The sequence below is a fragment of the Balaenoptera physalus genome (assembly GCF_965194825.1).
Source record: "Balaenoptera physalus genome assembly, chromosome: 18".
In the NCBI taxonomy this organism is placed as follows: domain Eukaryota; kingdom Metazoa; phylum Chordata; class Mammalia; order Artiodactyla; family Balaenopteridae; genus Balaenoptera; species Balaenoptera physalus.
The window spans coordinates 77,819,160-77,844,982 of record NC_138899.1 but is presented as its reverse complement, the minus strand read 5'-3'; the positions used below and the strand labels follow the sequence as shown (position 1 = coordinate 77,844,982).

General features: G+C 48.2%; 1 protein-coding gene across 3 annotated transcripts in view; it reads left to right on the top strand.

Moving 5' to 3' along the window:
- LOC309647806 (phospholipid-transporting ATPase IB) overlaps positions 1-18,878 on the top strand; it is a 546,353-nt gene extending 527,475 nt beyond the window's left edge. For all 3 annotated transcript variants that reach the window (XM_082435527.1, XM_082435526.1, XM_082435525.1), the window contains 2 exons: positions 7,883-7,974; positions 18,684-18,878. In XM_082435527.1, coding sequence (XP_082291653.1) covers positions 7,883-7,974; positions 18,684-18,781 — 190 coding nt within the window. In that variant the 3' untranslated portion in view covers positions 18,782-18,878. The remainder of the gene's footprint in view (positions 1-7,882; positions 7,975-18,683) is intronic.
- Positions 18,879-25,823: the final 6,945 nt, after the last annotated feature.

Sequence of the window (25,823 nt, the reverse complement as noted above, 5' to 3'; positions counted from 1 at the left end):
TTTTAATTCTTGCTCACAGCGTTGTCCAGAATTTGGAGGGGGCTTCCCTCCTCTCGAAGAGAATTAGGATGATGTCCCTATTCTGTCATTTTTAAAGAAGGATTTCTCCGGTAAAGAGGAATTTTCTCAGCTACTGTTGGGAGACTGCTGTCCTGAGCTCAGTGCTGGGGCAGTGTGGACAGACACAGACACACGGGGCAGGATCCACTGATGGAGACACACAGGGATAAGACAGTGAGTCACGGTCCAAAGCAGCAGTGCAGAGCACAAGTGCGGTTTCATGTGTGTAACCACGTGCCCTGTTCTCAGCCAGGGCGGACACTGTGAAAACGCAGAGAAGGCATAAGACCTGGTCCCTGTCTGAGGACGAGTCCTCCAGAGGGACACGCAGAGCTGTGTTGGTGTTTCTGGGAATCTCCGCTCACAGGGACTCCTCCCCGCCTGCTCTCCGCGGTTCCTGAAGGTTCAGGGGCCCAGGGTGGCATCTCCGGTATGGGCCCCCCCCATCAATACCTCAGAGGCAACTCAGTGGGAGAATAATTTACTACCATCTAATATGAAGGGCTCCTACCTCCAGGGTAGAACACCTATCTTATTGGAATCTTAGGCTGGGAAACCTATTCTGATTTGTTTTATTCTTGCTATTTTCCCTCATTACATAACTAAGGCGAGGGTTTTTTTTTTTTCTCATCCTACAAAGGCAGGTCTGGAATATGATTGAGCCCAAAGTTTCTCATTTCCTAATGTTCAGATTATAATGAGTAACGTAAGTTACCAACTGAGGCTATGAAGTCTCATTCCCTAGGGATCTTTTTCTTTTTTTTAAAGGACTTCCTTTATTTTTGTTATTTATTTATTTATTTATTTTTGGCTGTGTTGGGTCTTCGTTTCTGTGTGAGGGCTTTCTCTAGTTGCGGCAAGCGGGGGCCACTCTTCATCGCGGTGCGCGGGCCTCTCACTATAGCGGCCTTTCTTGTTGCGGAGCACAGGCTCCAGACGCGCAGGCTCAGTAATTGTGGCTCACGGGCCCAGTTGCTCCGTGGTATGGGGGATCTTCCCGGACCAGGGCTCGAACCCGTGTCCCCTGCATTGGCAGGCAGATTCTCAACCACTACACCACCAGGGAAGCCCCCTAGGGATCTTTAAAAGTGGGTTAGAGGGTCTTCCCTGGTGGCGCAGTGGTTGAGAATCCGCCTGCCAACGCAGGGGACACGGGTTCGAGCCCTGGTCCGGGAAGATCCCCCATACCATGGAGCAACTAAGCCCGTGCGCCACAACTACTGAGCCTGTGCTCTAGAGCCCGCGAGCCACAACTACTGAGCCCACGTGCCACAACTATTGAAGCCCACGCACCTAGAGCCCGTGCTCTGCAACAAGAGAAGCCACTGCAATGAGAAGCCCGCGCACCGCAACGAAGAGTAGCCCCCGCTCGCTGCAACTAGAGAAAGCCCGCACGCAGCAACGAAGACCCAACGCAGCCAAAAATAAAATAAATAAATTTATTTAAAAAAAAAAAGTGGGTTAGAATTTCAGCAGTCTGATAGCCTGGTAGGTGTCTGGCCCTACCTGAAGGAATGGGGACTTTGATTAGCTTTTATCTTGAGGAACCTGTCAGATTTATGTTTTGAAGACCATCCAGCAGTCATTTAACAATAAGTTTCTAAAAATACCTATTTGTTTTTGGCTGCTTTGTGGTGTCATCTGTGATTCCTACCAGCTGTAACTACTGACAAGACCAAAAAACAGATTTGTAATTATTTGCTCTATTCTCCATGTTCTGCTCTGTGCCCGTTACGCGTGTGTGATTTTAGCAGGAACAGCCTCCTGACAGAAATGGGGACGTAAAAGTTTATTATTCTCGCCAATGACGCTTGCCAGCTCTCCGCTCCTTCCCGACGCTGCTCGTTCTTTGAGACAGGAGCGCACCAAACCACCTCCCTGGAGAGGCGCTGGCTTCTCAGCAGAGCCTGCCTTAAGGGGCTGCGTGAGATGGGCTTTCACCACTACCACTGGTGTTTACCTGCACCTTCCACATGGGGGGACAGATCTCAGGCAGCATCCATGCCTAAGCTGGGATGGAAAAAGGTCAAAGCAAGCACTGAACTCCATCCCCACCATCGGAGAAATAAACCATGAAGATGACATCGTTACCAACCATTCAGGTGACGGGAGGGAATTTACCTCCAATTCAGGACCGATTCCTTCTCCTTTTTAATTTTTATTTTTTAAAATTTTATTGAAGTATAGCTGATTGACAATGTTGTGTTAAATTCCGCTGAACAGCAAAATGATTCAGTTACACATATATATACATTCTTTTTCATAGTCTCTTCCATCATGGTTTATCACAGGATACTGAATGTAGTTCCCTGTGCTCTACAGTAGGACCTTGTTGTTTATCCATCCTATGTATAAGATTTACCGTTTTAAAGAGTACAGTTCAGTGGCGTTTAGTACCTTCATGATGTTGTGCAATCGTCACCCCTGTCTAGTTCCAGAACGTTTTCGTCTCCCCGAAAGGAAACCTCGGATGCTGCGAGCAGGCCCTGCACTCCCCGGGAACCAATGCTCGTTCTCTGTGTATTTGCCTGTTCCAGACATTTCATATGAATGGAACCGTGCAAGACGCAGCCTACGGCGTTGGCTTCTTTCACTCACCGTAAGGTTCTGAAGATTTTCCCGTGTTGTGCACGTGTCAGTACTTTGTTCCTTTCTGTGGCTGAATAATTTTCCATCGTATGGACAGACCACACTTTGTTTATCCATTCAGCAGGTGATGTCTGGATCGTTTTCGTCTTTTGGCTCTTGTGAATAATGCTGCTCTAGATATTGGTGTACAAGTGTGTGAGTCCACTTTCAGTTCTTTTGGCTAATGTGACCTAGGGGTGGAATTGCTAGGTGAGACAGTAATTCCATGTTGAAGTTATAAGAACAGTGGCTGCACCATTTTACAGACCCACCAGTAACGTGCTAGGGTTCCAGTTTCTCCACATCCTCTCCAATACCTGTTATTATCTGTTGTTGTTTCACTTACAGCCATCCTAGTAGATGTTAAGTGCTATTTCTTTGTGGTGTGGTTTTGACCTGCATTTCCCTAATGACTAATGATGTTGAGTATCTTTTCATGTGCTTGTTGGCCATTGTGTTTCTTCTTCGGATAATGTATCCAAATCCTTTGCCTGTTTTTGATTTGGTTTGTCTGTCTTTTTGCTGTTGAGTTGTTGGGATTATTGATATATTCTGAATTCTAGACCCTTACCAGCTATATGATTTGTAAATACTTTCATTTTATGGTTATCTTTTCCCTTTTTAAAAAATTTTTATTGGAGTGTAGTTGATTTACAATGTTGTGTTAGTTACAGGTGTACAGCAAAGTGAATCAGTTGTACATATATACATATCCATTCCTTTTCAGATTCTTTTCCCATATAGGTTATTACAGAATATTGAGTAGAGTTCCCTGTGTCATACCAGTAAGTCCTTGTTAGTTACCTGTTTTATATATAGTAGTGTGTATATGTCAATCCTAAACTCCTAATTTATCACCTCCCCCCATGTTTCCCCTTTGGTAACCGTAAGTTTGATTTCGAGATCTGTGAGTCTGTTTCTGTTTTGTAAATAAGTTCATTTGTATCATTTTTATTAGATTCCATATATAAGTGATAGCATATGATATTTGTCTTTCTCTGACTTACTTCACTTAGCATGGTAATCTCCAGGTCCATCCATGTTGCTGCAAATGGCATTATTTCGTTCTTTTTATGGCTGAGTATATTCCACTGTGTATATGTACCAATCTTTATCCCTTCCTCTGTCGATGGACATTTAGGTTGCTTCCATGTCTTGGCCACTGTAAACATTGCTGCAATGAACATTGGGGTGTATGCATCTTTTCGAATTATGGTTTTCTTCAGATATATGCCCAGGAGTGGGATTGCTGGATCAAGTGGTACTTCTATACTTAGTTTTTTAAGGAACCTCCATACTGCCCTCCATAATGGTTATACAAATTTACATTCCCACCAACAGTGCAAGAGGGTTCCCTTTTCTCCACACCCTCTCCAGCATTTATTGCTTGTAGATTTTTTGATGAGGGCCATTCTGACCAGTGTGAGGTGAAATCTCATTGTGGTTTTGATTTGTATTTCCCTAATAATTAGCGATGTTGAGCATCTTTTCATGTGCATTTTGGACATCTGTCTGTCTTCTTTGGAGAAATGTCTGTTTAGGTGTTCTGCCCATTTTTCTTTTAACATCTTTATTGGAGTATAATTGCTTTACTGCCCATTTTTTGATTAGGTTGTTTGTTCACTTTCTTGATAATGTCTTGATTCACGAAGGTTGTTCATTTTTTCCTTTTGTTGCCTATGCTTTGAGTGTCATACTTAAGAAACATTGCCAAATTCAACGTCGTAAACATTTACGTGGTTTTAGCTCTTATATTTTGGGTCTTTGATCCATTTTGAGCTACTTTTTGTATGTGATTGCAGGTAAGGGGTCAACCTCATTCTTTTGAGTGTGGAAATCCAGTTACTCCAGACCCATATGCTGAACAGACTTTTCTCTCCTCATGAATGGTCTGGGTACCTTAGCCAAAAGTCAGCTGACCATAGACATATGGGTTTATTGTTAGACTCTTAACTACATTACAGTGATTTATGTGTATCCTGATGCCAGCACCACACTATTTTTATTACTGTAGTTTTATATTAAATCTTGAAATCAGGAAGTATAAGTCCTATAATTGTGTTGTTCTTTTTCCAGGATTGTTGTGGCTATCTGGGGTCCCTTGTAATTCCCTATGAATCATAGGATAAATATTTGTTTCTGCAAAAAAAAAAAGACTGTTGGAATCTTGCCTAATTGCTTTGGTTAGCACTTCTAGTAAATTCGTTGAGTAGAAGTGGTAAAAGCAGGCATCCTTGTCTTGTTCCTGATCACAGAGACAGTCAGAGAGAGAGAGCTTTCAGTCTGTCACCATTGAGTATGTCAGTTGTGGGTTTTTCATAAATGCTCTGTTATGTGGAGGAACTTCCCTTCCCGTCTTAGTTTGCTGAGTATTTTTATTATGAAAGGGTGTTGGATTTTGTCAAATGATTTTTCTGTGTTAATTTAGATGATCATTGATATTCTTCTTTCATTCTGTTCATGTGGTGTATTATATTAATTGCTTTTTGTATGCTGAATCACCCTTGCATTACTGGGATAAATCCCATTTGGTAAGGTGTAATCCTTTCATTATACTGCTGAATTCAGTTTGTAGTATTTTGTCAAGAGTTCTTTTTTAAAACCCAAATCTCATTTCCCTGTGCTAATTTGTTCTTTTTTTTCTTTTCTTCTCATTAACCAGAATTAACCAAAGTAAATATTGTGTTTCTTCACTTTTTCCTATGTCTTTGTGAGTAGATGGCTTTCAAACCATCTACAGATAATAGAATGCTATAAATGGTACATGTTATTCTTATACCCCTTTCTAGCTTCAGCTTTTCCAACACTCACAGGACATGGTGCGCAAGAGTACAAGTGGAGGCTATGTCTGAGTGTGTGGAAGTTGGAATAGCCATGTACCTTGATTAACGCACCTGGGTGAAGACCACAATGCCTCGTGATGCCCAGATTCTCTGGAGACGGTGGTAACACAGGGAAGAGGTAGCTGCCCTGTGTACCCCACCCCCCGCGACCCCAGCTCTGTCCTGCGCTGGGAGGGGACCTGCACTTGCGTGTGGACGTCCCAGTCCACACGTCCCGTGCTACAACCACCCTCTGGCCCCCCCACAGGCCTCGGAGTGTGGACCCCAGCTGTGTGGTCTACTTCTTGGGAGACGGAGCTAGCGAGGGGGTCAGGTTGGCCTTGGATGCCAGCTTGGGCATCACTGGGCAGGAACTTCTAAGGTCTCGCGTACTTGGGCTGGGGGCAGGTGTGGGCTCTTGGTGGACATGTCTCCTTGGCCCCATGTCCCCCTTCCCACGTGGGAGGAAGGGCTGCAGGACACAGCAGGGTCAAAGGGTGGTGCTGTCGTTGGCTAAAGCTGAGCAGGTTGGTGGACGTTCACTGTGCTTGTTTCTGTGTGTTTGATATTTCATTATAAAAAAGAGACCAGGATGTGTGGTTTCAGAGAGCCCTTCCCTTCTGTGGCTCTGTGAGGTTCTCACGAGCCCCATCGCTAGGAGGACCTTCTGGACCTGAAACGTCGGAGGGTCCAGGAGAGGCGGGGTGGGGGGGGAGCGCCCAGTCTGTCCCCTCAGTTCCTGGGGCGATATGCCTTCATCTCACCAAGGTCCCAGCAGGGAGGGCCTCAGGCGGCCCCTCTCCCCCAGGCTCGGAGCCGCCTGGCAGTGCGGGTCACACAGGGAGGGCGGCTGAGAGCAGCCAGCTAGGGAGCCGTGGACGTCAGGCGGCCACATGAGAACAGCGCATCTGCTCATCCCTGTGGCTCAGAAGGCCCAGGGCGCTTAATGTGGCCCCTGCAAGGAAAGATGAGAGGGAAGGGGAGAGGCGGCGTGAGGGGACAGAAAAAGTGTGTGTCCTCAACAGCCATCAGACACCTTCCCAAGGCAGGTAGGCTGGGGCTTGCCCTGAGCTGGTGATGAATTCAACCTTGTTCTTTCAGCCAAGATGATCAGAAACTGCTCTCTTGCAGAAACCCAAGAGCACAGTGAGCTTCAGCTCACAGGACTGTGGAGAGTAGCCGGGCCCTGCTCCCCCCGCAAAGGCCCTGGGGGAGCGTGAAGTGGACCCTGGGCTCAGGCCTGGACGGGCTGGGGGGAGGGGCTCTGGACCACAAGCCACTGCAGCTCTTCCAACTTCTGCGCCCTCAAGTTCCCACAGACAGCAGGCTGGGGACGTACGCGTTGCCATGGCAAAGTGCTGCACATCAGGTGGTTTAAACAACAGAGGTGTATTTTCTCATGGTTCTGGAGGTCAGAAGTCCCGGGGCAAAGGTGTTACAGGGCTGGTTCCTTCCGAGGCCTCCCTCCTCTGCTTGCAGGTGAAGGCCGTCTTCTCCCTGTGTTCTCACATGGTCGTCCCTCAGTGTGTGTGTGTCTTCATCTCCTCTCCTCATAAGGACCCCAGTTAGATTGGATTAGGGCCACCCCAATGACCTCATGTGAACTTTATCAGATCTTTAAAGGCCCCATCTCGTAATCCAGCCCCATCCTGAAATCCTGGAGGGGTACAGTTCAGCCGTTACAGAGGGTGCCGGCCAACGCTGTACACTGCAGTCTGCTGGGGGCAAGCCCGGTGACACCCTGGCAGCAGGAAATTGGGGCCATTTTCGAGCATTTCCCAACTCCCTACCTTTGGTTGGTAGTAAAGCCCAGCTGTCCTCTAGGGAGAATCTCCGTATTGCCCCAGAGCAGCGGCAGCCTTGGAGGAGGGATCGTTTCAGGACAGGCAGGAAGAACGCCTAATCCTTGTGTTTTCAAAGAAAACTCACCTTGGTTTTCATTGTGGTTCAAAATAAGCATCAGGTTCTGCCGAAGGAAGCTGTCTCCGGCCGGGTCCTGGGGCACCCAGGCGAGGCTCCAGGCCTGGGGGGCAGGTGGAAGGGAAGCTTTCCGTCACCGGAGCAACAGCTCACTCCTTGCCCGGGAGGCAGGGGCCCTGGTCCCCTTCCGTCAGGAGGCAGGCGGGGCGCTGAGGGTCGTGTAGGGACGGGCTGCGCGCAGCGTGGTTTTCAGAGGAGGGAGCCGCTCTCGCGGCGTCCAGGCAGCATCTGCTGCAAACAGAGGGGCAGCTGGCGGAACGGGACGTTCTCCTTGACGTGGGGCAGCCTTTTCCCGGTCTGTTTCGCCTTACGACCTGAGGCCATTCTTCCTCTGAGCACCTTCGAGAGGTGTCCGCGTGGCCGGAGACTGACCGTGTGTGATGTGCCCCCAGGACCAACGAGCGAGACCGGCTGCTCAAGAGGCTGGGCAGGAAGACGCCGCCCACCCACTTCCGGGGCGGTTCCCTCCAGCAGTCAGTGCCACGTGAGTAGCCCGCCGGCACGTGGCGCGGACCACTGCCAGGCTCTACACGCGGAAGTGAAATGGTGTATCTGGCCCCAGGCAGGTGCAGCCGGAGGGTAGGCGATTCCCCGGGATCCAATCAAATGTCTGAATGACGTGACCCGTAAACTTCAGATCTGATGTGGTTCAGCTCCTGTGGCAGCCTCCCCATCAGATTCTAAGATTGAAGTGATGCTACTTTTATATGGTTCCCCCCACAGTAGCCCTACACTACTGGCATATTAATCACAACAATGGCAATCACCGGGGAAAAGTCTCTGTGGTCTTCCCAGGAAGGCTGTGCCCCGCACCGCCCCTGCAGCTGGAGGCCAGGCCCGGTTTCTGCCAAGCGGGGTCTGTGGGGATGCGTCAAGAGGCCAGAGGAGCGGTGGGGGGGGGGGGCACACCAGATGGAGCTCAGGGAGGGGATGGGCTCACCTGCAATCCAGCCCCTGGGCTGCCAGGCAGGCGAGGGTGTTGCAGCCGAGTGCAGGGGCCCCTGCGTGGGCGGCCTCCCTTCCCCAGCTGAGGCCCCGGCTCCTGCCTCTGAATCCTGCCTCGTCCCTGCCTGCACTCCCATCTCCTTCAACTGACACCCCACTTCTGCTCTCCTTTCTCTCCTGAGTTGAGAAGGAAAAAGGGGTAGAAAGTGAAGCATCACTGCATCCTTAGGACAGGTACTGGACGATCTCTGCCCAGCTCAGCTGAGCTCCGTCCCCGCACCGTGAACAGATCTTTGCAGACTTTCTCAACAGAGGGAAGGAAAGGAACAGGTGGGACGTCATGGCCGTCAGTGACCACCCCCGCCTGGACATCCCCGTGGGAGAAGGGGCTGCAGCAGCTCCCTGCAGGGCCCACATGCCCTGCATTCTCTGAGGCTTCTCTGCCCCAAGACACCTGGCCGAGCCTCAGGTCGGCGCAGTAAGCGGCCCCGCAGAGCCCAGGTCCTGGACCCCAGCCACGGCCTCTGACCCTCGAGAGAGGTTGAGTCCAGAGGAGGCTGGGTGGCGGGGTCCCAGCCACGAGGTCCGGGGCTCCACTTCAGAGCCGGGCTGCCTGCGGTCCTGTCCCAGCTCTGCCGCTTTGTGACCTTAGGTAAGTTAACCCCTCTGTTCCTACACCTGTAGAACAGATGACGTGAGAACCTCCCTGGGGTTATTGGGAGGATTCACTGAGACTGTACACATAAAGTGCCTGAAACAGAGCCTGACAGCATGGAGTCCAAATGTTAGGTATTACTTGTCTTTTCTGCCACTAATTGAATAACTTTAGGCCACTTACTTATATTTCTCTAAACGTCTGTTTTCTCCTCTGAGGAGAAAAATAGAATCAATATACATCTTACACAGCCTGTGAGGCTTCACGGTGATGGGCACAGAGAACATGAGTGCTGGTTCCCTAAACGCAGGGCTCGTGCCGTGCAGCATCCGACCAGAGAAAGAATAGACACTGAGAGCGAAGACGGCGCGAGAGCTTTTGTGGGAGTGCCATAAAGGGTCTTAAAACTACTATAAAACGTTTTATGAACTCAGTATTTTGAAGGACCAAAACAAAATTCTGATGAACAAATACAAAAAATCGGCAAGCTGCTAAAATCACACATTTTAAAGACACTCAGCAACTAGGAGTAGGACCCTAATGGATACCAGGGTGTTTCAGTCACAGACCACCAGAGAAGGCCATCAAGCACTGGGAGGGGCTCCTGGCCTCTGCGTGTCTCTGGCCTCAGTCTTCCCAGGAAACCGGAAGGAAAAGCCCTAGTCTTGGGGCCCTTGTTCTGATGGACCACCCGCACACAGTATTAGCAACTGAGCTCATTGTTTCCTACACGGTCTAATTTCCTTACCATCCACACGGTGTTCCCAATTTCCATTGCTAGTAGGAGTCTTTTTCCAGACAGGAAATAGCTACTTTCATTAAGATGTTATGAGAGCTCAGATTCAAAACAATGCTACTTCAGGGAAGTAAGTTTTATTCCAAAATAATGGGGAAAAAAATGACCTGATTTTATGGACTTCACCAAATGTTCTACCAGAGGAAGACAAAACAAATAAGAAATGCACCTGCCCTTCCACCTACCCGAATCCTATCCCCAGATCCTGGCCGTGGCCGAGCATTTAGGAAGGTCTGGTCCATTGAGTGCTTTCTCCAGGCCCCCATCATTCCTTCCTGGCTGTCAGGACTTCCTGAAGATGAATGACTGTGGGAAATGCTAAGAGCCAGGGGCTCCCTCTGAGTGTGGATGCAAATAATGGCAGTTAAACGTCCATCAGGCAGGAGCTAGTGAACGGATGGTGTGTCTTTGTCAGGCTGGGCAGGCGGAGGCTGGCTGGGTGATTACGGGCCCTGTCGTCCTGCTCTAACCCCTACCAAGCTTCGTTTCTAAGAGGAAAATATTTATCTGAATCACAGAGACGCCCGTGCTCCCAGGACCACCCTATCAGGCCACTCTCCTTTCTTGAACTCAAGGTCCACGTAAGCTCAGTAGAGACTAAGAACGTCCTGGTGCCCATTTTGGAAACATGATGGTGGATGCAGCCAGGGGACCTGGTGGAGAAGCCCTCCGGTAGTGACCTCTGGGCACTCTGCTGACCCTGGGAGAAGAGATTTGCTATCGAACCAGAAGCTTCCCTCTGCTGTCCCTTATGACAGTTGCCTAGAAACCCCTCCTACCCCAGAGGGGCTGAGTTATCCCACTGGACGGCCCTTGTGCCCATGAGACAAACAGGAGCTGCGGAGAGCACTGCAGCTGGCGTCCCGCAGGTACAGGCGGATCTGAGTAGAAAACAACAAATAAATAAAGACAGGGCGGTTGCCCCTTCCACCTGAACAGGGGTAGACAATTCCAGATGCTTTTCCCAAAAGGACAGTCCCAAACAATGTTCATGTTTACGTCTCAGCAAGTCCCCTTCATTCCTTCCCCTGCACCCCCCCCCCCAGAAAAAACACATTAAAAAGCAGGTAGCAATTGCTCTGTTTGGGCTGTCAAGACAGGCTCCTTCGTCCCTGGCCTGGAATAGAGGCCTCCTCTCCGGGCGCCAAGTGTAGAATTAGCCCCGACCACAGGAGAGGGCTCTGTGGCCTGGGCGTCACCAGCCAAGGAACCATGCTGGCGCCCATGTGGTGGATAGGAGCTGGGAGGGCCTGGGCCTGGCCCAGTCCAGCCCATTCATTTTACAGAAAAGTAAACCAAGAAGACGGAGAGCTTAAAGGGCCCCGGTTCTGTGGCCAAGTCACAGCCAAGCGAGGATTGGAACGAGCGCTTCTCACCAGTGCCTCGGCCCTGGGCTCGGCTCCACCGTGAAAGCAGGGCAGGGGGATGGCCAGCTTGGGACAGACAGCCCCGCGGTCACCTACCTCCCTGGGGAGGGAAGAGCAGCTACACGGTGTCCCCATCTCTCGGGTTCAGGGCCCCTTCCGCAGGGAAGCGTCCCCCTGGGTGGCAGGCCCACCACCCAGCAGCACGGGGGATCCGAGCACAGCTCTGGGGCCAGCTCAGGAAACAACCGACATGCCTAGAAACATCCCCTGCAGGAGACGGGAAGGTGGGTGCTGTCCGAGCCCAGCCTTACTGCTGGAGGAGATGGTTCTATTCGCTCGATTTGCTCTGAAATGGCCCAGGGAGAGGCAGCTGGTCTGGTACATCGCGGCAGCCAAGACACAGCACAAAGAGCACACTGGGGCCTGGACAGCAGGGCTGCAGTGCCCGCAGCCACATGGGTTTCAGGAGGTTTCCTCATCCATCACCTCCGACCCACAGCTCATAGGCGAGAGGAGGCGTTTCCTCTTCAGACCCCAGGCAGCCCCCGAGGCTGGGAGACCCAGCACAGCCTCCCTGTAGGAAGCAGTGGGCCGTGAGGAAGCCCAGGAGCGCCAGGGGCCACCCAGGGCAGGATGAGCCGCCTGCCCGCGCCGGCTGGAGGGGCTCACGCTGCGCTCGGGCTGCTGTCCCGGGGTGGGGCCTTTGGGTTGTGGGTTTGGTCTTGTTAGAAATGCAGGTGAGCAGCTCGACCGACGTCCCATGGGGGCACCTCTGTTCTCGCTCTGCGTTCACTCCCACCCGCTCCCTGCTGCCCAGCCGTGTCCTCAGCGGCTCCCAGGCCCCCTCTGCAGCCCAGCCCACACCTCCTGCCTCGCAGGGTGGCCCTCCTGAGCCCCGGGGTCCTCTCAGGCTGAAAGGCATGCTCTCGGGAAGAGCTGGCCAGCCAGCCCTGGGGGGGATGGAGACTCGGGTTACAGTGTGATCAGAGCAGGAAGTCACTTCCTCTCCTCCATCCCCACGAGGACTCTTTTATACATTGCTATTGTATGTCTCTATAGTCCAGAAACTTTCCTTTTTAAGCCAAATGTCTGAGTAAAGTAAGAATCCAGGATGAAGGGTCACAAGATGGCAGAGTAGAAGAACATGAGCTCACCTCTTATTAGAGAAACATCAAAATCACAACTAACTGCTGAACAACATCAACAAAAAAACGCTGGAACCTACCAGAAAAGACACCCTACATCCAAAAGCAAAGAAGCCGCCACAACAAGACAGTAGGAGGGGAGAAATCATGATAAAATCAAATACCATACCCACCGGGTAGGCAGCCCACAAACTGGAAAATAATTATACCACAAGTTCTCCCACAGGAGTGAAAGTTCTGAACCTGAGAAAGTATTTGAAGAGCTAATAGCTGAAAACTTCCCTAACATGGGAAAGGAAACAGTCACCCAAGTCCAGGAAGCACAGAGAGTCCTAGGGACAATAAACCCAAGGAGTAACATGCCAAGACACAAACTGACAAAAACCATAGACAAAGAAAAAAAAGCGGCAAGACAAAACCAACAAGTAATGTACAAGGGAACTCTCCCCTAAAGTTATAAGCTGATTTCTCAACAGAAACTCTGCAGGCCGGAAGGGAGTGGCATGATATATTTAAAGTGATGAAAGGCAAGAAACTAAACTAAAAATACTCTACCCAGCAAGGCTCTCATTCAGATTTGATAGAAAAATCAAAAGCTTTACAGACAAGCAAAAGCTAAGAGAATGCAGCACCACCAGGCCAGCTTTGCAACAAATGCTAAAGGAACTTCTCTAGGCAGTAAAGGAAAGGCCACAACTAGAAAACATGAAAATTATGAACAGAACAGCTCACGAGTAAAGGCAAACATACAGTAGAGGTAAGAAATTGCACACAAATATGATATCAAAACCAGCAATCATGAGAAGAGTGGAGCACAAATGCAGGATATTGGAAATGCGTTTGAAATTAAAAGACCAGCAATTTAAAACAATCTTGTTTATATACAGACTGCTATATCAAAACCTCATGGTAACTGCAAACCAAAAACCTACAATACATACACACACAAAAAAGGAAAAGGAATCCAAACACAACACTAAAGTTAGTCATCAAATCACAAGATAAGAGAACAAAAGAGGAAGGGAAGAAAAAAGACCTACAAAAATAAATCCAAAACAATTAACAAAATGGCAGTAAGAACTTACATATCAATAATTACCTTAAAGGTAAATGGATTAAATGCTCCAACCAAAAGACAAAGGCTGGGTGAATGGATACAAAAACAAGACCCATACATACGCTGTATACAGGAAGCCCACTTCACATCTAGGGACACATACAGACTGAAAGCAAGGGGATGGAAAAAGACGTTCCATGCAAATGGAAATCAAAAGAAAGCTGGAATAGCAATACTCATATCAGACAAAATAGACTTTAAAATAAAGACTGTTACAAGAGACAAAGAAGGACACTACATAATGATCAAAGGATCGATCCAAGAAGAAGATATAACAATTGTAAATATATATGCACCCAACATAGGGGCGCCTCAACATAAGGCAAATACTAACTGCCATAGAAAGAGAAATCAACAGTAACACAATAATAGTGGGGGACTTTAGCACACCACGTTCATCAATGAACAGATCAGACAGAAAGTCAAAAAGGAAACACAGGCCTTAAATGACACATTAGACCAAATGGACTTAATTGATATTTATAGAGCATTCCATCCAAAAGCAGCAGAATACACATTATTCTCAAGTGCACATGGAACATTCTCCAGGACTGATCACATGCTGGGCCACAAAGCAAGCCTCGGTAAATTTAAGAAAATTGAAATCGTATCAAGCATCTTTTCCGACCACACCACTATGAGATTAGAAATAAACTACAAGGAAAAAAACTATGAAAAACACAAACACGTGGAGGCTAAATAATATACTACTGAACAACCAATGGATCACTGAAGAAACAAAAGAGGAAATCAAAAAATACCTCGAGACAAATGAAAATGAAAGCACAATGATCCAAAACCTATGGGAGATGGCAAAAGCAGTCCTAAGTGGGAAGTTTATTGCAATTACAATCTTACCTCAGGAAACAAGAAAAATCTCAAATAAACAACCTAACCTTATACCTAAAGCAACTAGAGAAAGAACAAACAAAACCCAAAGTTAGCAGAAGGAAAAAAATTATAAAGATCAGAACAGAAATAAATGAAATGGAGACAAAGAAAACAATAGAAAAGATCAATGAAACTAAAAGCTGGTTCTTTGAAAAGATAAAATTGATAAACCTTTAGACCCATCAAGAAGAAGAGGGAGAGGGCTCAAATCAATAAAATCAGAAATGAAAAAGGAGAAGTTACAACAGACACCACAGAAATACAAAGGATCATGAGACTACTACAAGCAACTGTATGCCAATAAAATGGACAACCTGGAAGAAATGGGCAAATTCTTAGAAAGGTACAGTCTCCCGAGACTGAACCAGGAAGAAATAGAAAATATGAACAGACCAATCACAAGTACTGAAATTGAAACTGTGATTAAAAAAAACTCCCAACAAACAAAAGTTGAGGACCAAGTGGCTTCACAGGTGAATCCTATCAAACATTTAGAGAAGAGTCAATACCTAGCCTTCTGAAACTATTCCAAAAAATTGCAGAGGAATGAAAACTCCCAAACTCATTCTATGAGGCCACCATCATCCTGATACCAAAACCCTGACAAAGATACCACAAAACAAGAAAATTACAGGCCAATATCACTGATGAACATAGACACAAAAATCCTCAACAAACTACTAGCAATCCAAATCCAACAATGCATTAAAAGGATCATACACCATGATCAAGTGGGATTTATCCCAGGGATGCAAGGATTTTTCATTACCCACCAATCAATCAGTGTGATACATCACATCAATAAACTGAAGAATAAAAACCATGTGATCATCTCAATAGATGCAGAAAAATCTTTTGACAAAATTCAGCACCCATTTATGATAAAAACTCTCCAGAAAGTGGGCAAAGAGGGAACCTACCTCAGCATAATAAAGGCCATATATGACAGCCCTACAGCTAACATCATACTCAATGATGAAAAGCTGAAAGCATTTCCTCTAAGATCAGGAACAAGACATGGATGTCCAGTCTCACTGCTTTTATTCAACATAGTTTTGGAAGTCCTAGCCATGGCAATCAGAGAAGAAAAGGAAATAAAGGTAATCCAAATTGGAAAAGAAGTAAAACTGTCACTGTTTGCAGATGACATGATACCATTGGGTTGGCCAAAAACTTCGTTCGGGTGTTTTCATAACATCCTATGGAAAGACCCAAACGAATTTTTTGGCAAACCCAATGCATATAGAAAATCCTAAAGATGCAACCAGAAAATTACTAGAGTTCATCAATGAATTTGGTAAAGTTGCAAGAGAAATTAAAGAAACAATCCCATTTACCATCACATCAAAAAGAATAAAATGCCTACAAATAAACCTACCTAAGGAGGCAAAAGACCTGTACTCCAAAAACTGTAAGAAGAAAGAAATCAAAGATGACACAAACAGATGGAAAGATATACCATATTCTTGGATTGGGAGAATCAATATTGTCAAAACGACTATACTGCCCAAGGCAATCTACAGATTCAGTGCAACCTCTATCAAATTACCAGTGGCATTTTGCACAGACCTAGAACAAAAAAAATCTTAAAATTTGTATGGAGACACAAAAGACCCCGAATAGCCGAAGCAATCTTGAGAAAGAAAAACAGAGCTGGAGAGATCAGGCTCCCTGACTTCAGACTATACTACAAAGCTACAATCATCAAAACTGTGGTACTAGTACAGAAATAGAAATATAGATCAATGGAACAGGATAGAAAGCCCAGAAATAAACCCACACACCTACGGTCAATTAATCTATGACAAAGGAGGCAAGACTACACAATAGAAAAGACAGTCTCTTCAATAAATGGTACTGGGAAAACTGGACAGCTACATACAAAAAAAAAAATTAGAACATTTTTTAACACCATACACAAAAATAAACTCAAAATGGATTAAAGACCTAAATGTAAGACCAGATACCATAAAATTCTTAGAGGAAAACACAGGCAGAACACTCTTTGATATAAATTGCATCAGTATCTTTTTTGATACATTTCCTAGAGTAATGGAAATAAAAACGAAAATAAACCAATGGGACCTAATTAAACTCAAAAGCTTTTGACAGCAAAGGAAACCGCAAACAAAAGAAAAGACAGCCATCAGAATGGGAGAAAATACTTGCAAATGATGCAACCGACAAGGGGTTAATATCCAAAATTTATAAACATCTCATATGGCTCAATATCAAAAAAACAAAACAACCCAATCAGAAAATAGGTAGAAGACCTAAATAGGCATTTCTTGAAAGAAGACATACACATGGCCAAGAGGCACATGAGAAAATGCTCAACGTCGTTAATTAGAGAAATGCAAATCAAAACTACAATGAGATATCACCTCACACCAGTCAGAATGGCCATCATCAAAAAAGTCTGCAAACGAGAAATACTGGAGAGGGTACGGAGAAAAGGGAACCCTCGTACACTGTCGGTGGGAATGTAAGTTGGTGCAGCCACTACAGAGAACAGTGTGGAGGTTCCTTAAGAAGCTAAAAACAGAGCTACCCTATGATCCAGCAATCCCACTCCTGGGCATAATATCTGGAGAAAAACATGGTTCGAAAGGATACATGCACCCCAATGTTCATTGCAGCAATGTTTACAATAGCCAGGTCATGGAAGCAACCTAAATGTCCATTGACAGATGAACGGATAAAGAAGATGTGGTACATATAGACAATGGAATATTACAAGGCCATTAAAAAGAATGAAATAATGCCATTTGCAGCAACATGGATGGACCTGGAGATTATCATACTAAGTGAAGTAAGTCAACCAAAGACAAACATCACATGATATCACTTATATGCAGGATCTAAAAAAATGGTACAAATGACCTTACTTACAAAACAGAAACAGACTTACAGACTTAGAGAGTGAACTTATGGAACTGGGGGTGAGGGGATGTAGGGATAGATGATGAGTTAGGGACTGACATGTACACACTGCTCTATTTAAATCAGATAACCAACAAGGACATAGCACAGGGAACTCTGCTCAATACTCTGTAATAACCTAAATGGGAAAAGAATTTGAAAAAGAATAGGTACATGTATAACTGTATCACTTTGCTGTACACCTGAAATTAACACAACATTGTTAATCAGCTATACTCCAATATATCAATAAAATTAAAAAAAAAAAAAGAATCCAGGACGATACATGGGCAAAATTTCTGATTTCTTCTCCTTTAAAGGCTATGACGAACTAACAGCTCCAGTAACAGTCATAAATATGCACAGACAAGAGGCAGGCTGTTGCCTGTGATGTCTTTTGCTCAGAAGGTCTAATCCAGCTGCGGGACGTTTCCGTACCCCTGACCCAGAAGGGTCGGTCAACAGAGAGGGAGTCCTGCAAATGTCCCTCCTGTGGGAAGGGCCAGTTAGGAGGGACAGCCCTGCCTTGGGCTGTGAATGCTAACCCCGTCTCAGAACCTCAGGACGGAGCTGCAGGAGAGCACCGGCCCTTGGGCAAGTCATGACATCACCTTGTGCCTCAGTTTCCCCACCTGTGACATGGAAAGAACTCTCACCCATCTCATAGGGCTGTCGGGAGGAAGAACTGAGCTATGTGTGCATAGTACATATAACAGTGCCTGAGACACGGAGCATTCGATAACTGTCTGCTATTGTTACCGGCATCATTATTGGAACTGACTGTAAAAAGCAGTCTTTCTGTAGCCACTGGGCCAATCATTAAATTCCTCTTGACTTTATCTAGTGATCTTTTTCTTTCTTTACCCAAAAGTAAACATGCTGTAATGTATTACTGGTCCAAATCCATGCGATTTCAGTGAGGCAAGCTCCCAGCACTGTGCACTTTGCCAGCCTTTGCTGTTAGCATGTGCCTATTTACCTGGCATGTTTACAGCTTCATAAATTACCGACTGGCCTGCAGCTTCGGGCGGATTGGGACATTTCCGGCGCAGAATGACTTTGCCTTTCCCCTTGACTGGTGGTGGGAAAGTGCAGCCATGGACCAGTGACCCACTGATTATGCTGCACAGGCAGAAATGGGAGGCCACCCCTCTGAGCCCTGCCCGTCCCACCAGCACAGAACCACTCGGCCTCTGCCCACTCATGGCCACCAGCCCCTTCAAGGGGGTCACAGGCCTCTGGACCCCCATCCAAGGCTACGGAGGCCAGTGTGTAGAAGCCCGGCGGCAGCCCCCCCCAGAAGCAGCTTCTCCTAGTCCCTCCTCTTACCCAGGCCCTCTGTGCTCCTCTTCCAGATGGATACGCCTTCTCGCAAGAGGAGCACGGAGCCGTGACTCAGGAAGAAATAGTTCGCGCCTACGACACCACCAAACAGAAATCCAGGAAGAAGTAAGACGTGGTCTCCCGATGGAGCCTCAGAAAGAGATGCGTTTGCTGCACCCAGTGTTAACACGTGTTTGTCAGAAGAGACGGGTGTCAGTGGCCAAAACACCGGAAACACATCCCGTGGCCTTAGCCCACCCGTTTGTTAGTTCTCGATGCCCTCGCAAACCTGGACACGGGCCACAGGGGAAGCCACTTTCCCCCTTCCCACTCGTCCATCCGCAGTGCTTGGCCTGACTTTTGTTTACGCTGTTCCAAAGCATTCAACTGTGCCCTGTGAGGTGTGAAATTAAAAACATTATGTTCCACCAGTATTTCAACATCAGTCCCGGCGGTTCTGGGAGAAGACAGAGTGGGTTTCATGGTGCATGAGAAACCCACCTGGTGGGGCTGCAGCGGGCACGCCGACTTCCTGTGTTGTCAACCCACAGATTCGGTCCGCGGTCAGCGTGTAAACCTCACTGGAGGCAAGCTGCCAGCTTGCTTTGATTCCCCCCTGTGTTTGTATGAAGTTGGCATAAACGTCCTGATTGCAGTGAAATCACAAACATAGGTATCAGGGTGGTACACCTGAGAACGACTATTGGAACCTCAGTCACATTCCCAGCAGGGCGGGCCCGTCGGGGTCCCCCTGGTCCCTGCACCCTTGCTGCCCGGGCGCCCCGCGCTCAGACCTGCTGCATGGCTCTTCCCACACTTGGTGCGCGGCGGCAGCGGGCACCCGCCCAGACCCCCGCCCTCCCTGCTTCTCCCCAGATTCAGATATGGATGCGAGAAACCCCTTCCTCCATAACTAGAGAAACCTAGCGATTCACGTAGATTCTAAGTGTCTGTTCTATCTGCCTCTTTCTGACGACAGGGGAGCCTGCAGGTCAGGGCAATGGTGGAGCCGCTGGGGCCCTGCCCGCCGTGGACAGGCTCTCAAAACTCATTTCCCGGCCTCCAGACCCCTGGACCTGGGCACCTGCTTAAATTAGAACCCACGCTTGTTCTCTTGGGCGCTCAGAGCACATTTTGCCTTTTGAGTGAATTCATAGCACATCTCCCCAGCGAAGGAGTACACCTGTCGCTCCACAATCGGAGCCGATGAGTAACCCAGTGGGGAGAGGGAGGGCCCCCGAGGCTGCTGAGGAAGACGACCGTTGGAGGGAAGCAAGGGCACGGAGACACTTTTCCTGCAAATCCCAGTAGAAATTTCTGAAATCAAGCGCTGAAGCCCAGACAGTTGTCATGATCAGCCTCAGGTGTCCACGGACGCGTGGTTTTCAGTGAACAGAAGTCCAAACGTTTCAAGGAAACGGCCTTCCTTACATTGACAGGTTTTCCTTCCTTATCCAGCCAGGGCTAGACGCAGGCAGCTCTCTGCACGTGAGGGGCCCTGAATCTCAGACGAGGAAGGGGAGTGCCGAGTCCCTGACTTTGAACCACGGAGTCCCACGTTCTGAACGTGGACCGAACGCGGATGCCTTGGGGGCGGGAAAGCGGCACCTGGAGCCCTTCATCAACGCCCAGTCTGGAGGCACGTCCTCTGCTCGCAGCTTTGGCGGCTGAACCGGATTTTTGGATCTGGCTTAACATCAATACTTCTGGGCAGCTGCTGCTGCTGCTGCTTAAAACGGCACGGTCCCTCTGGGGAGGGCTGAGCTAAATTAGGAGGTAAAACAACAGGGCATTTTGCTTCCTCCCCACCATTTCGGAGCACTCACATCTCACTGGGCACGGAGGTAATTTAGAGCATGACTTGCGTGGACCACAAAAACGAATCCCCCGCTCGTGAGGTGGCGGGGGCCTAGAGGGGGATCCAGGCGCCGCTCCTTCCTCCCCAAGGTCGAAGACCTTTTAAACACTAGAGCGCCCAGCAAGATGAGCGGCTGAAGGCCCGTCGTGCAGGAACCACAACAGAATATGTGCCTGTAATTAACACGGCAAAGCAAGGCGGACGCCTTCCCTGCACACGCAGAGGATGAAGTCCTGAGTACAGAGGAGAAACGAACGTTCTCACTGAGTCCTGTTAGGCATCCTGACGATTTAGTTTCATTTGGGAACTAAGCCTAGTTGGAAAAGGGAATTCAGACTCAATTCTCTGTCGAACACTTGGCTCGTTCTTGAACTTAAAGCCTTCCAAATCAGATTTGTGAATTACAGTGTGCACTTAGCTGGGGCTTTTTGGTTTTCATTTTTTACATTAAAATACAGTTCAGATTTTTCTGAGTTTTTTACGGCTATTTTCCAGTTCCCTTGAGAAGTAGACTAAACAGTCTTTGCAGTCATGAAATATGCACACAGAAGAAAGCATTAGAAGGATGCCTTTCTATTTATTCTCTCCTGTGATTAAGCTACCTTGTAGCCAAATGACTAAATTGGGTTTCTAGGAGGAGCAGCTGTCACTACGTGTGATGTATCATGTTCAGCCGGGCCGACTCGGGGGTTGTGTCATTTGTCCTATCTTTAAACTGAGGTCAGAGTGTCACACACAAGCGCTCCCCCGGGGAGTAGGGTGGGCCAGACTTAAGCTGCACACTGTCAGCTCAGTGGAGATGCCACCTGGAACTTGTCACTCTGCAACACAGAAAATGACACACAGGCTGGCAGGTCGGCACCGCGGGGCCAGACTCTGGATTGGGCTGAAGTGGCAGATTCCACTCAGGGCCAGTGGTCTAGCCTGTCTCTATGCAGAATATTCCAGGCTTCTTGACCAGTTTTACATTCTCCCGTCTCCCAACCCACACACAAAACCTGTGCTTTGGAGAAAGGAGATGCCATTTCTTTAACATTTGGAGTGATACCCTAACACGCGAGCCTGGGCTTTAGCAGATCACGGCTGAGAGCTCTGCTGGCCTTTTCTTTTCCCTGACAAGGCTTTAGGTCTTGCTGTAGGGAGCTGGCAGTGAGAATCTGTAATCACTTGTCAAGAAACAGTGAATAATGAAAAAGTAAGTGTACGTAACTAATATCTGAAAATGCATATGAACATATATCACAGACTACGGTTGGATTTTTTTTTTTCTTAAAGAAAGCTCTAGTCTATAATCTCACTGTTAAAACAATGACCCTTTATCTTTTTGAACCATAAGGAAGAGAATATTCTATCATATTCCTGCTCCTGGAGATTTATGCCTTAGACCACAGGTTGAACAGAATGTTTGCAAAACTCTGCTGTAGGATAAGGTAGTCCTTGGTTTTGAACATGTGAAAGAACTACACACAGTTCAGCCAGGGTTTGAATTACTGCCCAGGGTCATTGCCCCAAAGTAATTCAAGGAGTGATTTAGGCTCAGCATTTGAAATGTAGCCTTTATCTCCGGGGATCCATAAAATAAAAATCTTGAACAGGGAAAAAAAACTGTGGTTAAGCAGAGCCTGAAATAATAATATGGCAAAGAAATGAGTTATCAGGTCAAGTTAAAGGATGGCATCCCCCATGGTATTCATTAAATACTTTCTTCATGCATATGCTTAAATTAGAAAGTATAATAGTGATGGAGATAGTGAAAATAAAGCACCCCCTCCAAAAAAAGAAAAAAAAAAAGGAAGCAATACAGCAGTTGACTTTGAGGCTGGTTCTTCACTGGCTCAAGGCAGTTCTTGGTCTCTGTCAGCCTTGGGGGAGATTATTTCACCTCACACTTGCCATCTTTCCATCTTGAAGAGCTAGGAGAACAGGTAGAAGATTTTCCAGTGGGTCTCAGAGGTCAGGACCCAAGTTTCTGTGTAATGACGTATTAATAAGTGTTCTTCCCAAAAGGAACAGACCTGGGATACTCGACTTGATGTGTTGGACTCTTTGTTGAGTTTTTTTTCCAGCATTCCCAACTGTCCACCACCCACTTCCATTCTCTTTTACAAGAACTCCATTTTAATACCAGACTTCCAACTTGGACTGTTTAAAGCACTCTTGGTTTGTTGGGTCTGAGTGAGGGGTGAAGGGAAATCCTCTCAGCGGGAAGAAAGGTCTCTGAGCCCACAGAGCTCTCAGGGGCCAGAGCTAAGAAACCAGTGGGACTGAAGAAGAGGGGCAAGCTCCCCCGTTTCCCCACACCAAGCATAACCCACAGCTGTCACCCTGCAGAGCACCTCTGCTCCCCTGACCCAGGGGAGACAAGAGAGCCATTCTTCTTACACCCAGGCTGGCTCATTTTCAAGTGACAATCTCTTGCCCTAGTTGCCTTAGAGATATCTACACCCAGGCATCAGACCAAGAAAAACAAGCTCCCAAGATTAGCCCAACGGCATTTCTCCCGACCTGGCTACGGAAAGGAGACCTGTTCGTTTTAAAAGTCGGGAACAAAGTGTCAGGTGGCTTTGATTTACAACAGCAAGAGGAAGAAGAAAGTTGAAGGAATGGCGCTATCCAAATAACCCTGCCCAGGAAACCCAGGGGTCAAGAGAGCTTATCGAGAGCCTTTCACAGGCCAGCTCGACAGTGTTGAGAAAGGGCCAGAAGGAGGAGGGACGCCTGAAGATCAGGATGTGAACCCACTTCCGAGGGGACTGGAGTCGGTCGTATTCCTAAAGACAGCTGGGCGTGCAGCTGCAGGTAGCTCAGTAAACACCAGGTACAGAATTGAGAAGGAAGAATCTGCCCTGTCATACAGAGTTTCCCTCCTTCCAACGAGATCCCTGCACCACGGAACACTTTTTCGGTTTTTCATTAATAAACTCAATCCAAGTCCTGACGCTCTCGCTCCACCCTCCCTCTCCCGCGTCGCTGAACTGGGAGGCCTGCTGGGCCACTGCCCCCCCAGCCTCCCCCCAGGGCCTGCAGCCTCAGGGGGCGATGCATTCTTCCTGGGCTGCTGTCTGCGCGTGCCATCCTTGTGGTGTCTTCCTCATGCGGGCAAAGCCACGTGCTCTCCTGTCTGCTGTCACATCTGTGCTCGCATCGCTGAAATACCGTTTGCGCCAGGGAGGTTTTAATCTGGCTATGCAGAGGGAAGGGGGCAGTGGAGGCACGTTTAATTGGCTCCCAGCAGAGCGGGCGGTGGCGGGGGGAGCTTTTTTCTGGAGTCTGGGGGTTCTGTTCCCTCCCTCTAGAAGTGTTACCATGTTCACATCCTATTAACGTCCTCTGGTTGCTAAATTACAGCAGCACAGAACAGTGGAGCTGGGTTCCCTCCTGGAGTGAATGCAGATGAAGGGCATTTTCCTGGTGTTTTTAGGGGGTTTGGAAAATGTAGTGATTCGTGGCTTTAATCAGTCCGTTGACTGGTGTATGTCTGCACAAACCTGTTTCAAATAAATCTTTTGTTAAAGTAAATGATCGGACCGTGCTTTATTTGTGAATTTCTTTCCCACTAATAAGCAGTTACTGCCATAGGGACTCCAGACTATTACACAGAGGCTTTGTCAGCAGGTACTTTTGGTGGGTACCTGCATATATACATGCTCTGCCCGCCAAGCTGACAGCCTGGAAATGCTGTTCATGGCAGGAGTGCAGGGGGATCTGAATGGCAGATAAACAGGAGCTCCGCTGCTCTGAGGCCAGGCCCCCTTTATGAGAAGGGCACCCGAGGGCCACTCTGAGTCGGATGGATCAGGCAAAGGGAAGAACTGTGCACAGAAGGACTTCTCCCGCAGTTACTTTATTCCCTTTGGTTCATCCCCGTTTCCCTGCAAACTGAGATGTGGGAAGTTCAGATTCTGTTGGCCAGCGTGAAGTCCCGACACTGTCATCGAAGGGGGTCAGGACATGCCACCCCAAGACAGGCCGCTTTGGCATAATGATGATTTTGAGCTGAAAGCACCTGAGAAGCAGCTCTGCCCTCCCCTTTCCACCTAAAAACAGGTCCTAGCATCCCCGTGAGAAAGGGGCCCTCCCTGCACCAGGAAGAGAAGGGCGTTCTCAGCACCAGAGACAGGCGCGGGCCCAGACAGACCACCTTCTGCAATAACCCTGATCTTCCACGAGTTTCCCTGCCACTGCCCCCCAGTTTGCTGCCACTTAGCCCAAGCCCCCTGGGTCACATCCCACAGTCTCTCTTTGTGTAAAAAGGTAGATAAGCTACTGGGTCTAACGGCTTTTGGGGTCTTCATTTTCCTTCTGCAGACTCTCACGTACATCTAAGAATATTAAGTAAAGGTGTATGCTTTTCTCCTGTTTATGTCTGATGTCAGGGAATCTCTGAGACCAGCCGCAGACCTGAGAGGGCAGAAGGAAGTTTTCCTCCCCGACATTATTTCAAAAGAGTGTGAAGAGACCTCTTGGGTTCCCTGGAGGCACAGCACGTCGCATTTGGGCAAGAGTCCACGGCCTTGGGGCTCCCTGGGATGCGCAGTTCACACAGCGGAGGCCACATGGAACCTGGGGAGCCCGGGGTCAGGGGGAGCTGAGGGCCCAGAAGTTGGCCTCGGAAGCGTAGAGAAGGGGGTGTCCTCACTGGAAACCGGCCTCAGGCCCTGGCTTCGGGCAGCTCTGCGCTTCCCCGGGGTGGGGGACAGGAAGGAAAGAGAGCCTGGAGACAGCTCCCTGCAGAGGCTTTAGTCCGGAACCCAAAAAAACCTCTTAATTGCCCACTTCAAATTTTTTACAACTTCCCTCAGCAGAATGGTTCTGAGACAGGCTGGGAGCCGGGCAGAGGCAGGGCGGCAGGGCTGGCACCTTGACACACCTCTCCTCCAGCAAGAAAATACAAAGAAACTCTGAGGGACTAAAAATAACTGCACACACGCACAGTCAGGGCAAATTATGGACAATAAAATACAAAAAGACCAAAAAACCCAACTGCCAATTCTGAAAAGCCGAGAGCAAAAGCAGGGTACTGCACGTGCCCCCTGCACTCAACACCAAAGGGGCGGGCAGACCACCTAAGCCACGCCTCCAGCCCGACCCCTGGACACACCCCTACCTTCTCTCCATATAAGGAACAAGTTCGCCCCTCCCTCGGGGAGTGAGCAAGGGCACCTGTTGCTTATTCTCTCTCCCCCGCGGCTGCAGCAAGGGACCTGTAAAGCCCTGCCTGAATTTCTTGTCTGGCCTCTGACCAATTTCTATCGACTGGGGAAGGCCAGGAACCCTGACCGGTATCAAATCCTCCCAAACAGGCCTTGTCCCA